Source organism: Antennarius striatus, chromosome 4 (assembly GCF_040054535.1).
Source record: "Antennarius striatus isolate MH-2024 chromosome 4, ASM4005453v1, whole genome shotgun sequence".
In the NCBI taxonomy this organism is placed as follows: Eukaryota; Metazoa; Chordata; class Actinopteri; order Lophiiformes; family Antennariidae; genus Antennarius; species Antennarius striatus.
Genome location: NC_090779.1, coordinates 3,711,494 through 3,725,342, shown reverse-complemented (window position 1 = coordinate 3,725,342; position 13,849 = coordinate 3,711,494). Strand labels below are relative to the sequence as shown.

Below are 13,849 nucleotides of genomic sequence, written 5' to 3'. Positions count from 1 at the left end.
GTCAGGCTTCTCTGGTTGTTGGTAACTGTGTGGAGAGGGTGGCTGACATTGTCCATGATGTCCAGTAGTTTGTCCAATATTCTTTTCTCTGTCACCGTTGCCAGAGGGTCCAGCTTCATCCCGAACACCGAGCTGGCACGCCTGATCAGCTACTCCATCCTGGAGAGATCCGCCTTGGTTACAGTGCCTCCCCAACACACCACAGCGAACGATAGGACGCTGGCGAACACAGACTGAGAGAACATCCTCCACCTTCTTGATCTCTTCTCCCTGTAACCTCACTCTTCCACCTGGGTCCCTCTCATTCACACACATGTACTCTTTCTTACTGCAGATAACCTTCATTCCTCTCCTTTCCAGGACAAACCTCCACCTCTCTAGCTTCTCCTCCACACTACAGATCACAACGGCATTTGCAAACATCATAGTCTGGAGATTCCTGTCTGTCAGCCTGTCCATCACCAAAGCGAACAAGAAGGGGCTCAGAGCTGATCCCTGATGCAGTCCCACCTCCACCTTGAACTCCTCTGTCACACCTACAGCACACCTCACCACTGTCTTACAGTCCTCATACATGTCCTGCACTGCTCTAACATACTTCTCTGCCACTCCAGTCTTCCTCATACAATACTACAGTTCCTCTCTGGGCACCCTGTCATAAATTTTCTCCAGGTCTACAAAAAGACAATGCAACTCCCTCTGGCCTTCTCTGTACTTCTCTATCAACATCCTGACAGCAAATACTGCATCTGTAGTACTCTTTTTTTGGCAAGAAACCATACTGCTTCTCATAAATGTTCACTTCTGCCCTTAGTCTAGCTTCAACTACTCTTTCCCATAACTTCATTGTATGGCTCATCAGCTTTATTAGCTTTATTTCTCTGTAGTACGGTATCACGTGACTACCTACCAAACCGTGGTGAAGTGAAACCACGCGTGTTGATGTGCAAATGCGCAAGGGATTACAGTACTGTATTTTTAAAATGAAATAGTAAGTATGTACACTTTACGTTCAAATATTTACATACTTGATTGCATGTACATAGTTGTATGCAAGAGGTTCCATGTAAGTACTTTTGTAAAGAGCCCTGAATACCTCTGTATGTCTGGTTTGCGAGGAGCCATGGGTTCACGTCCTGATGGTGATATGTGACCCCAGAAATCAGGGAAAGCCAGGATGGTGAAACCTGGAATAGATCTAGCTTTTGCTGCAGCAGAGCAGTATAGTTTGGGTTCGTGGTTGGGGATGCAAGCTCTGCGTCTCTCCAATAGTATATCAATCATTGTACGATGAGACTGAGATTGTTGTGCGTGCTTTTCTTTGTGATCCTGTCCATCCTGTCTCTGATACCGACAGTCTTGTTCCCTAGAAGCAGAATACAGAAGTTTGAGCGTTTGTGTTTTTTTCTATGTTATTGTCATTTCTGAGACACATTGCAGATATCTTCATAGAAATCCATCCATCCTTTTATTTTCTAAACCTGTTTCTATGTAGAATTGCATGAGGTACACCCTGCAGGTGGAACATAATGAAAAAAACGATTGTGCTTACAACTACGGTCAAATCAGAGACATCAGTTCACCAATCCACTCTGACAGGCCTGTAATTAGTGTGTGTAATTTAATTAATTTGAAAGTTATTAACAATGGGGGCAAAAACAAAATGTTCAGTAAAGATGCTTCTTCATACAACTAATACAACTCCACTGGTATTTCAAAATGCACAGAAAATGTGACAATTAAGTTGACAATTCACAACAAAGAAAAGCACGGCAGCTGCAGAGGAGATTGCTATACAGGAATTTAGAGCAGAAAATATGATAAAACCATCATCATCCATGAAATCCTTCCATGAAATCCTTTAATAAAATCCACATTGACTTTAGTATCACATTGATCTCCCCACAGTATATGTCACTACATACTTTGCCTGTCTCTCTATGGTCCTGACGCCGAGGTTGGCGCTATGGGTGTCATTGTTTCTGTGGAAATCATGGGCCTCCATCAAAGCAGCAGCTGTAGAGAAAAAAATAGAACAGCATCAAATAACAGGCACATGCGCACACAGCTACATGAAGTAATCTTTTTTTTGTTTGTTTTCCACTTTTTTCTTGATACAAGCTGGTTCTTACCTGTGGAGGACACTCCTGTCTCTGAGTTAGACCTTGACAAGGAGGGTGACAATTCACAAGTAGAACTATTTCTCTTTCTGTTCTTCCTGGTACTGTGAGAAAACAAACTGTTGAGAAGGACAATGTCCTCATCTGACGAAGATGATGATGTTGTGGAACTCTCCTCTTGCTCTGACACCAAGTCCATCTCCTATGAGACACAGATGATGGTTTAACCTAATTTTATAAACAAATGCCAGTGTGTTTCCCTCTGCCAAACTGTGTCTGATATCTTGTTCCACATACAAAAATTAGGCCTTGAAATTAATTTTGAAATTATTTGATCTCTTTTGAAGACAGTAAATGTCAAAAAAAGGTTGCACACTAGGGCTTTCATCTAAATCACAAAAACAAGGTCATACAGCCTCCGTAATATTTTCCCTCATTAACTTTAGTGGAATAGATGATACACCATAGCTTATTGCTATAAAAATCTTTGATAAGCTTTACTTATCCTGTTTCTACATTGGAATCATCCCTACGGAACAATGGGAATAGAAACTTCGCACAGACAGGAATGAAATCCAGAACCTTCTTGCAGTGAGGCGACAGCGCTACCCGATGTGCAACTCTGAAATTTCTAAGACTGATTTAAGGAAAAAATTCAAAATCATTTATGAGTTTGTGTTCTTTAATCCTTATTTTCCTTTAATAGAAACTATAGCTTAATGTCGATACCTGCACACCTGGGATTCAGTTACAGCAAAATGAACGTTTGTAAAACATAATGCTGTCATGTTAAGGGAAATGAATAAGGGACAGGTTGTAAGTAAAGACAGGGTCTCATCCACTTCAGTCAGTCAGTTTTATTAAAAGATGTCTCTGCTGTCACATTTGTGTAAATTCACTTTTTAAAATGCTCCCATTATGAAAACACTTCTTTTTTTTTGTGGTCTCTACATATACTGTTTGTAGTAAACCTCCCTAACCCTACCAACTCTTAGATTCTGGAAAACGAATCGAATGCACATTCCAAAAAGTTGTGAAACAAGCCAAAAATGACCGTGACGTCATGATGTTTTGAGCGATTGACAGGAGTGATAGACACAGCCCAGCCCCACTTGCGCGAGAACACACTCTTCTCCCCAGATTAGGGCGTGTTCATCCCTGAGGTAGTGATGGGCAGATGAAGCCCCATGAAGCATTGAAGCCTTTCATCCCAATTGGTTCACGGTGGTTCGGAGGCTTCATTTGCTCTAGTCTACAAAATCATCATCTACTGGATGGTAAAATATCCGGTGGCATGAGTTTGAACTGAGGTGAAGTTCATGGCCAACATTAAGGTAGCAGTGTGTCAATGTCCTCGCTAAGAGCTGCACACGCAATTTTCTCAATCAATCAATCGATCAACTTTTATTTATATAGCGCTGAATCACATCAGAAGACATTTCAAAGCGCTTTATAGATAGAAAGCCAACAATTCTCAGGTGTTGTTGAAATGAGCTTGTATTTAGCTAAATACTTAGCTCCATTTTGGTCTGTGTATGTGTAAGCCTGCTTATGTGTGCGTGTGTGTACAGTAATCCCTTGCACATTCAACACACATGGCTTCATCGCATATTTTTACTAGATAGTCACGTGATACCGTAAGCACATTCTATTGGCTGACAGCATCCGGAAGTGCTTTAAACAGTCTATAAGAGTGTGGGAAAAGGTAATACAGATAGAAGGTGGTTTAATATCAGTATGGGTAGGGTTCATAAATGTTTAAATTACCGTAAATAATAAAATAGTTTGTCGCCATATCGCAGAAATTTGTTTTTGTGGGGGGTTCCTGGAACGCATTAACCGCAAATAACGAGGGATCACTGCATTTGTGTTCGCGTCCAGTGTGTCCTCACGCACACACACACGTACACACACAGACACATGCACACACACACATGCGCACACACACTCCACGTATTTATCTTATTTACGGTTGTTTGTAAGTATGGTGAAGTCGAGATGAGGGAAGTGCATGTTGAGATATGCGCATAGAGTGGTGCTCATCAAGGTGGGTCATTGCAGAAAAGGGAACTACAGTAGTGTAATATGGTGCGAGGTTCAAAATATAAACTTGTGAACATAATATGGCATTTTTTGGACATCAGACAGCGGTTATTTACATCTCAGGGTGCTTCAGTCAGAAACAGAATCAGCATACTCTGATCCCTGATGGGAAATTGCTTTTCTTTCTAGTTGCACTGCTCCAGAAAAAAACAGAGTGAATGAAATAATAATGAGAATTTATGAATGAAGAGCTAAAAAGAAATAAATGAAAAATAGATAAAATAAGAATGTAATAATGTACAATCTTAGTGTCCTAGCTTGCCCTCCTCCTCACTGCAACGTAGGGTTAGCAGACAGCAGGATGTAAACAGCCATCATCAGAAATGTGGGGGCACACGCAGCAGATAGTAGGGATGGAGCACAACAGCCAACAGTTCAAGGTAGTTCGCAAGAACTACCCCTTTCCTCTTACCAGTGTTCATGCTGTTAACACTCTGGAAGCCCTCAACTGAAACGCAGTTACCAGACACAGCTATTTATTTCCTTCTCTCTATTCTCATCAGTTGTCTCCTCTTGGCCTCTTTCTAGTGTGTTTTTCTCCACAGTTCCTCCAGGATGTCTGTCTGGTTGGCTTCAGCTCCATCAGCTGATTTTGTGTACTAGGGTTGAGCCGGATACTCGTTTCATACGACGGATTCAGCCTTAACACGCACAGTTCCGCCTCGGCGGATCACTCGCTTCGACGTAGCGCACAAGAAACGGAGCGGTTACGGGCAGCAGACCGTCATACAGTGGGCTCGGTACGGAGGCCAGGTAGATTCGCAAAGCGAATGCCTAGCGAATCTGCCCGTCTCAGTCGTTTAGGGGAAGTGCACAGGAGCCGGGCCGGTTGCAGTCAGCATAACCGGGCAGTTGCCGTTGTTGTGGTTTATACACAAGGTGGAGCACTGCTGATGAGCAGCAGGTGTGTGTGAACAAGGACATGCAAACTATTTGTTGACCGTGTGCATGAAAGGTACCCACATAACACCCGACGCCGGGGCAGTTCCGCCTCGGCGGCTCACTCGTTTGGGGAAGTACACAGGAAACGACCCAGTTGCGGTTAGCGCTCCGCCATACAGCGGACGCGGCACGGATGCCAGGCGGAACCGCAAAGCGGATGCTCCTACTCAAATAGCACCTGACACCGATGATGATGAGCTGATCGATGATGAGCTCCAGCACACCGGATCCCTGTACCATAAAGCTTGATTAACCTAGCTGGGCTTCCTCTTACTTATCTGGCTTCACTTACCAAGACATCCGCCCTCCGGAATTTCGGTACCATAAAGCCGGCTATCAACTCACTAATTCAATTCAGGGTTGTCCACTCTAGATCTGTGCGTGCTCACATAAAAAGGGCGGAGGGTGCTGCACGCGACCAATCGCAAACATGCAACAAACCAGCCCAAGCCGCATATTTCACAACGGAGGAGCAAACAATAATAATTAATAAATACAAGGAATACAAATCAATAATACAGGCAAAAAGCAACACAGTTGCAGCTGCCAAACGGCGCAAGGATCGCTGGCAAAAAATCGCCGACTGTGTTGATGCGGAAGTTAGTGCCATTATAATATTACTTCCCCACTATGACTGCACTTGTATATCTGACTACAGTAATATTTGTGTGTTCCATAAATGTATGTGTGTACGACATTTTTCGTTATGGCATGTGATTGTAGCCCCCGCGACTTCATGAATAGCTCTACATACTGTGTTCTTCCCGAGGTTTTCGGCATCACCAACAGAATACATAAAAGTACCTATCAATGATTTACTTAAATAATTGATTAATGGCATTTTATCTGTGGCTTGCTTGCAACCCATCCAACGAGGGATTTAAGGACATCATAATAATCACTAAGAAATATATTAACTGTGGCAAAAAACCTCAGTGCAATGCACAGGGACTGTCTGCTCATGGTTGCAGTGCGTTTCATTAGGGTACTGATTTAAGGCTCCGGCAGCTGACAGATGTAATGTAACCCCTCTCCCCAAAACCTGTACCTTTCGTACAGTGATTGTTCAGCTAATTCGAACGGATTACAGCGATCTCTAAATAGGGAGACGTCTATCCAGGGGGCGTGCCCCGTGACGAAAACCAGCTTTTATCTGACGTATAACGGCTTCACGTGGAAGAGACGTTTATGCTTGACAGTTATAAAGTTTATAAATTTATCATTCATTCATTCACGTTCCTCGCTTAAGACGCCGACGCCAGTTCTGTGTCGGACCAGCATATGTAGGGGTTCCGTGATTGGTCAATACGACATTACGAGTCTGGATGACAGCATTACGTACGCACCTTTCTCCGCCCACAGACGCTGGATGAGGACGATGCTGAACAAGGTACATTCTGTAAGCAGACAACATTCAAATATATCCAATATGTACTTTCGTCTTACTGGCAAAATTATATTCATCATAGATGTTAAGCATAAGTATGTGACGCTCTTATTTTGGTACTTCCTGTTGTGAGCGGAAGTAGTTCTGTTGTATGTTTATGTAAATGTGATGCACTTGACAGGCCTTACTTGCAGTGGTTGGACTTTTGAACGCCTTTGGACGTACGGTATTGTGAAAGCATTTGACACTTTGCTAATCTGTATTATTGTCTCTATTTTACGGGGACTTAAATATGACTAAGTGTCGACTGGTGTGCAGCGTGCGCGTCATCCGTTATCTCCGATGTTTAGCCTGCGCTGCGGCGGCTGTTTCGTCATTTGTTCATTCATCAGCTGCAACAAGAGTTAATTAGAACAACATGTTTTCAGCATTTACACTGAGTTAAACCAGCAAGTATCTGGCCATAGATTTAAATTCCCTCTTCAAACATGAGATTTGCTGAGTTTTGTCAACAATGCAAATGGGAGCTAATGTCAGGCAGCAAAATGTCACTTGATAAGCCAATGGTTATACACATCTTTTTAAAACATTACAACTGGTGTCTGAGTTCATGGAATTTTGTGTGAAAATTTGTTTGTGCGATTTCAGATGCTGTAAAAGAGACACGGCTGTGTGGAACTGAAGAAAACATAATCATTCGTGAGATTCGTTGGTTCAACTTCGCAGCTGACAGGGGGAACTCCAGAGGCATCCTGGTACAGTACTTCAAATGAGAACCCACCAGTTTCAAGTTAAAGCAATGTTGTCATGTTTGGTTTTCATGTCTTCCTATTATGATTATCAATCATGATATTCTTTTGTAATTGATTTCCCAGAGAGATGTGGCAGTAAAATGCTTTGGATACAATTCATGGTTGCGTTTCATTTTTCCATTTACAGTATTAGTAAGGGCAGACTGGTTAAGAGAAGTATTCAAGCTTTTTCAGAACAACGTTGATGTTGGGTATTTCTTTTGCCAGTTATGGCCCAATGAACCATTTTGAATATAGGATCTGGGCCAGATGAGCCGCTTCATGAACGATTCTGGACCAGGGTGGCACCGAGTCAGCCGCTTCATGAACTGTTCCAGAACGGGTCCCTGCCGGGTCAGCTGCTTCCCAACAGTCCCAGACCGAGGCGGCACCGAGTCAGCTGCTTCATGATCGGTTCCGGAATGGGTCCATGCCGGGTCAGCCACTTCATGAATGGTTCCAGAACGGGTCCGGACAGCTGAGCTGCTTTATGAACGGATCCAGATTGGCTCCGCACCCGATCTGGTTTGGGTCCGCGGTTCTTGCCCGCTCCGGGTCTGTCGCGTTGTGCAAGTGGACTCCATTCCAGGCCCGGTTTGCGGATCCGTGGCAGATCCGGGGCAGAGTTAAAGGCTATTTGGGTTGATATTCAAGACCACAAAGAAGCTTGCTTCATGAAGCTTGTAAGCAGTCAGAAGCATGAGCTTTGGACTTAATAAAACCCAGAGGACCAACACCAGCAGATGATATGGGCCCAAACCATCCAGTAGGACATTGACATTGTCTCTGGTTCAGGTGTGACTTGACACCAGGAATGCGACACTTGTCTTTCTGCTGCTCACATCTGTGTGAGGTGGTTCTTGATGGTCTGATTCCAGCCTCAGTCCACTCCTTGTGAAGCTCCCACAAGTTTCTCAATCAACTTTTCTTCACAATCTTTTGAAGGCTGCTGACATCCCTATTGCTTGGTCACCTTCTTCTATCACATGTTGTTCTCACAGTCAACTTTCCATGAATATGCTTTGATCCAGTTCTTTGTGAATGATGTCAATTCTCAATGATCTTCTATGTCTTCTCCTCCTTGGGGAGGGAGACAATGAGTGTTTTCTAGACAGATGTCAAGTCAACACTTTTTGTTATGATTTTGGTAGGGTGTACTGAAATGTATTCATTTAGACTACTTAAATAGTGATTTACATCAAATACTCTATATTTTGAGTATTTGAGTATTGTTTTTCTTTTGTATTGACCTGTAGGCCACAACTACAACACACAGAAACACACACTTTTTCAGAGCACTATATTTTCGGATGCATATGATATCATATGTAAAACACCAGAAATATAATCTGGATTTGCGATTACCTGGAAGTTATATGAGAACTCAGGACAGAAGCAGCTGTACTGTGGTAGCAAATTTTTGGGTCGGTCTGGGTCAGGGCGTAGACGAAGTTTGCTCACGTCTGTCTCCAAGTCGTCATCCTAAACAAACAAAATTTGCATAAGCGACACACCATAAATACGCAGGGGCTGGAGAGAGAGAGAGTGAGAGAGAGAGAGAGAGAGAGAGAGAGAGAGAGAGAGAGACAGAGAATGAGAGAGAGAGAGAGAGAGAGAGAGAGAGAGAGAGACAGAGAGAGAGAGACAGAGACAGAGACAGAGACAGAGACAGAGAGAGAGAATGAGACAGACAGAAAAAAACAACGAAGGAAACAATCAAAATATGAAATTGTAAAAAAAAAAAGAACATGAAAAAAATTAACAAACATACCACACTGGAAGAGCTGAGAGGAGCTACAGAAGTGTTTATTGGAGTTCTCAAATGATATAATTGAAATGACTACACAACCTTTAATGAATTAAGAGTTCATAAGTGTTTCATGCTAATAACACTAGAGGGCAGCATTATGCCATTTTCAGCTTTCTGCAAAAAAGTATGCTGGGTTTTTTTATTACAGTTCCAGGTTTTTAACCTTCTATTTCGTGTTACATTTCTCTGAAACCTGTTGCAGTGTGCCTGCTATTCTGCAAGTTCATTTAATGAGTAAGAGTCATGAATGTCCAATAAATAGTCAGATGAGTCAAGCATAAAATTCTGTCAGTTGTCAGGTCTAGCAGGAGATTCTCCAGAACATCTACCACTCATCAGGATCGTTCCTGATGGCATGTGGACAGGTGGAAGCCTGTCCACATGTCTACCTCCAGCTCTGCCTCCTGTGACACTGTCTCTAGACCAAACAACATCGCTGGTCTCACCACAGTTTTGTACACCGTTCCTTTCATTTTACCTGAAACTCTTCTATCACAAATCACACCTGACACTTTCCTCCACCCATTCCATCCTGCCTGTACACGCTTTTACACCTCTTTTCCACACTCTCCATTGCTCTGGACTGTTGACCCTAAGTACTTAAAATCCTCCAACTTCTTGATCTCTTCTCCCTGTAACCTCACTCTTCCACTTGGCGCTAACCTTCCGTCCTCTCCTTTCCAGGACAAACCTCCACTTCTCTAGCTTCTCCTCCACCTCTTCCCTGCTCTCACTGCAGATCACAATGTCATCTGCAAACATCATGGTCCATGGAGATTCCTGTCTAAACTTGTCTGTCAGCCTGTCCATCACCATAGCGAACAAGAAGGGGCTCAGAGCTGATCCCTGACGCAGTCCCACCTCCACCTTGAACTCCTCTGTCACACCTACAGCACACCTCACCACTGCCTTACAGTCCTCATACATGTCCTGCACCGCTCTAACTTACTTCTCTGCCACTCCAGACTTCTTCATACAATACCACAGTTCCTCTCTGGGCACCCTGTCCTAAGCCTTCTCCAGATCTACAAAAACACAATGCAGCTCCATGTGGTCTTCTCTGTACTTCTCTATCAACATGCTCAAAGCAAATACTGCATCTGTAGTACTCTTTTTTGGCAAGAAACCATACTGCTACTCACAAATTCTCACTTCTGCCCTTAGTCTAGCTTCAACTACTCTTTCCCATAACTTCTTTGTATGGCTCATCAGCTTTATTCCTCTGTAGTTGCCACAACTCTGCACATCTCCCTTGTTCTTGAAAATGGTCACCAGCACACTTCTCCTCCATTCCTCAGGTATCTTCTCACTATCTAACATCCTGTTGAACAACTCAGTCAGAAATTCTACTGCCACCTCTCCTAGACACTTCCAAACCTCTCCAGGTATATCATCAGGACTGACTGCCTTTCCGCTCTTCATCCTCCTCAATGCACTCCTCACTTCATCCTGAATAATTTTTGCTACTTCCTGGTCCACAGCAGCCACCTATTCTAGTCTTGGTTCTCTCTCATTTTCCTCGTTCATCAAGTCTTCAAAGTACTATTTCCATCTTTCCATCACACTGCAGGCACCTGTCAATACACTTCCATCCCTATCCTTAATCACCCTAACCTGCTGCACGTCCTTCCCATCTCTGTCTCTCTGTCTCTCTGCCCAACTGTGTAGAAGTCTCTCCCTCCTTACTGTCCAACCTAGCATACAAGTCATCATAATCCCCTTGTTTGGCCTTTGCTACCTCTACCTTCACCTTACGCTGCATCTCCCTGTACTCCTGTCTACTCTCCTCAGTCCTCTCAGTGTCCCACTTCTTCTTAGCTAACCTCTTTATCTGTATACACTCCTGTACCTCCTCATTCCACCACCAAGTCTCCTTATCTACTTTCCTTCCAGATGATACACCAGGTACTCAATCCAATAGAGCATCTGTGGAAAGATCTGAAAATTGCAGTGCACAAATGATCTCCATCTAACCTTAAAGATCTATAGCTGTTTGGAAGAATGGGCAAATATTTGTCTCAAGATGTGCAAAACATATAGAGACAACCCAAAAGGACTAGCAGCTGTGATCGCAGCAGAATGAGGTTGTACAAAGTATTAACTCAAAGGGGTCAATACTTTTGCACGTCCTAGTTTTCAGTTTTTTATCTGTAAACACAATATAAAATGTTGAATAAATTTGGTTCCACTTCACAATTGTGTCTCACATGTTGTTGATTCTTGAAAAACATTTTCAGTTTGTTATCTTTAAGGTCGAAGCCTGAAATGTAGCAAAATGTCAAAAAGTTCTTGAGGGGCCAGTACTTTCACAAGGCACTGTATGCCTTATGCAGTCAGTGTGACGTTGTTATGTTAGAGTAGTTATTTTATATCAATCTGATATTTTGCTTATCCTTAATTTATGTTTCAGTTCATTTATTTTTTATAATTATTCATTTATTTACATTTATTGTGCAATTGTTATCTGTTGTTTTGCACATTGTTTATTTCTTTTGTTGGTGAACATTTAAATATTTTTTAAATGTATATGTATGTATATGTATGTATATATGTATATGTATGTATGTATGTATATATGTATATGTATGTATATGTATGTAATATTTTTTAAATTTAAAAATTTTTAATTTTTTAAATTTTTTAAAACGGCTGACTTGTGAAGACGTTAATCTGTGTGCTCCGTTATTGATCCACAGCCGGTGCACCAACACCGATTCACAGTGCTTTTATCCTGTGCATCACATGAGCTGGTCCAGATTCCCGTAGGTCTGGTGCCGGTAACATTTGGGGGTTCTTCCAGGATCTTCTAGAATCACTGCCAGGTGAACTTCACACCTGCGCCACTATTCAAAAGCAGGGTGACTGACAATAGAGATGGATGCGACATAAGAGAGCGAGGCAAGCCCACTCGGACCTTTGGGCGAAAAGTTTATTCATGAAAAGAACAAACATGGGGCCATTGGGACGGCAGTGGCTCAGTGATAGAGCAATCATCTTGAAGGCGGATCGCCCAGCCATCGGTGGTTCGAGTCCCACCCCCGCAAGGACATCCATCGGAGCGTGAAAAATCTTTTCTTCTTGGTGTATTCTATTGATTAGTCATGCACTACAATTTTGTAATGTCCTAGAATTCAAATTCTTTATTTGGAGGCCTTTAGCAGGTATGAGATTAAAATGTGATTAATTAGATTAATTAATTACAAATTCAGTAATTAATTAGATTAATTTTTTTAATCGCCTGACAGCACTAATATTTACTCCTTATTGTTTATTGCCACCTTTTAATGCAACCAAGTTCCTCATTTGGTAGACTTTCCCATACCTGGCAATAAACTACTTTCTGATTCTGATTTCTGATTCTGATTCACCATCAACAGTGGTTGATGGTGAATCCAGACTCAAGAAGCTGAGTCTGGAAAAAAAAGTACTCATTATTGTGATACAAATTTTTGCCTACGTTTTTAGGTTTGGTGAATCATCACACACACAAAAAAAATTTATCCCATCTTCTCCTTTAAAAAAGAAAATCATACAGTACATACTGTACACTTACATAGTCTTTGTCTGCCTCTTGGCTATCATCAGCCTCCTCGTCATCACTGTCCTCACTGCTTCCATCTGAACATAAAAGAGAAAGCAGCAGCCAGTGACGCTGTTCACCTGTCAGCAGTCCACTTACAAGTTTCAAAAAACTTGATATTTAGAACCGTAAATCTTCATGGAAGGTTTGTTTCTAATTTTATTGGGAATAATCATACGTATCCAAACCTTCAGGTAATATCATGTGAAAGCAATGTTCACAACTTCACAACAACAAACAGTGAATAAATAATAATAGTAAGTATGGCTTTTAAACTGGAAAAAAATCTCAAGATTTTTACCTCAAACTAAAGATTTTATTTAAGCTAGGGTCACTGAAGAACAAATGAAGCTTCATTCAATTATTTGTTGAATCATGACGTAAATGAAAGTACCTGTATATGCAATACCTGATGCCAACTCCGTATCAGGGACAAAATGTGGTCTTCCAGGCAGAGCAAATGTGTATGCAGACCGATCTGATGCTAGTGGTATACAAGTCTTAGGAAGACACTTTCTCATCAACTGCACTGTGGGCTCCACCAGAGTCTCCAGTCCTTTATTCGATAAGCATGTCTACCAAGAAACAAGAGTAAAAAAAAGTTTGTGATCATGTGAACATACACATCAGAAAAACGTAGGTCAACTTACGCACAGTTGCATCCATGTGACTGTTATCACATGGATGCATGTGAATACAAGATCTCTCTAGCTAATGAATTTTGAAGCTGACAGCAACAAGGAGAAAAATACTTAAGAATAAAAGAAGAGGTTCGGAGTGAAAATATTAGACTTGCATACCTCCCTCTGCAACTGAATACTGGATTTTCTGACTAGGATACCACAAAAGCAGCATCCTAAAATCATCATGATGCTAAAAATTTTACCTGTGTAATTTGATGGAGTAGTTTAATGCCTCCCTGTGATATTATTGCCTGTCTGCCTGTGGTCCGGTGGGTGACCTTATGGAGGCAGCGCAACAAGGCATGGCAAATTGCTGGAGCACCATGCTGACTACCCTTGCCATGCCAGTCCTCATAAAGCCTTAAGAGACCAGAGATGTAACCCTTAGAGACTGCCAAGCAAACATTGGTCTCTGTAAAGAAGAGAAACAGAG

At 42.2% G+C, this 13,849-nt stretch overlaps 1 protein-coding gene across 1 annotated transcript in view; it reads right to left on the bottom strand.

Moving 5' to 3' along the window:
• Positions 1-13,849, bottom strand: part of LOC137594001 (cytosolic carboxypeptidase 4) — an 83,572-nt gene that overhangs the window by 38,682 nt on the left and 31,041 nt on the right. Inside the window, exons 8-14 of the mRNA XM_068313175.1 lie at positions 13,620-13,828; positions 13,128-13,308; positions 12,707-12,771; positions 8,709-8,825; positions 2,133-2,322; positions 1,926-2,016; positions 1,097-1,366 (exon numbers count right to left, since the gene is read on the bottom strand). Of these exons, the coding sequence (XP_068169276.1) occupies positions 1,097-1,366; positions 1,926-2,016; positions 2,133-2,322; positions 8,709-8,825; positions 12,707-12,771; positions 13,128-13,308; positions 13,620-13,828 (1,123 nt within the window). The remainder of the gene's footprint in view (positions 1-1,096; positions 1,367-1,925; positions 2,017-2,132; positions 2,323-8,708; positions 8,826-12,706; positions 12,772-13,127; positions 13,309-13,619; positions 13,829-13,849) is intronic.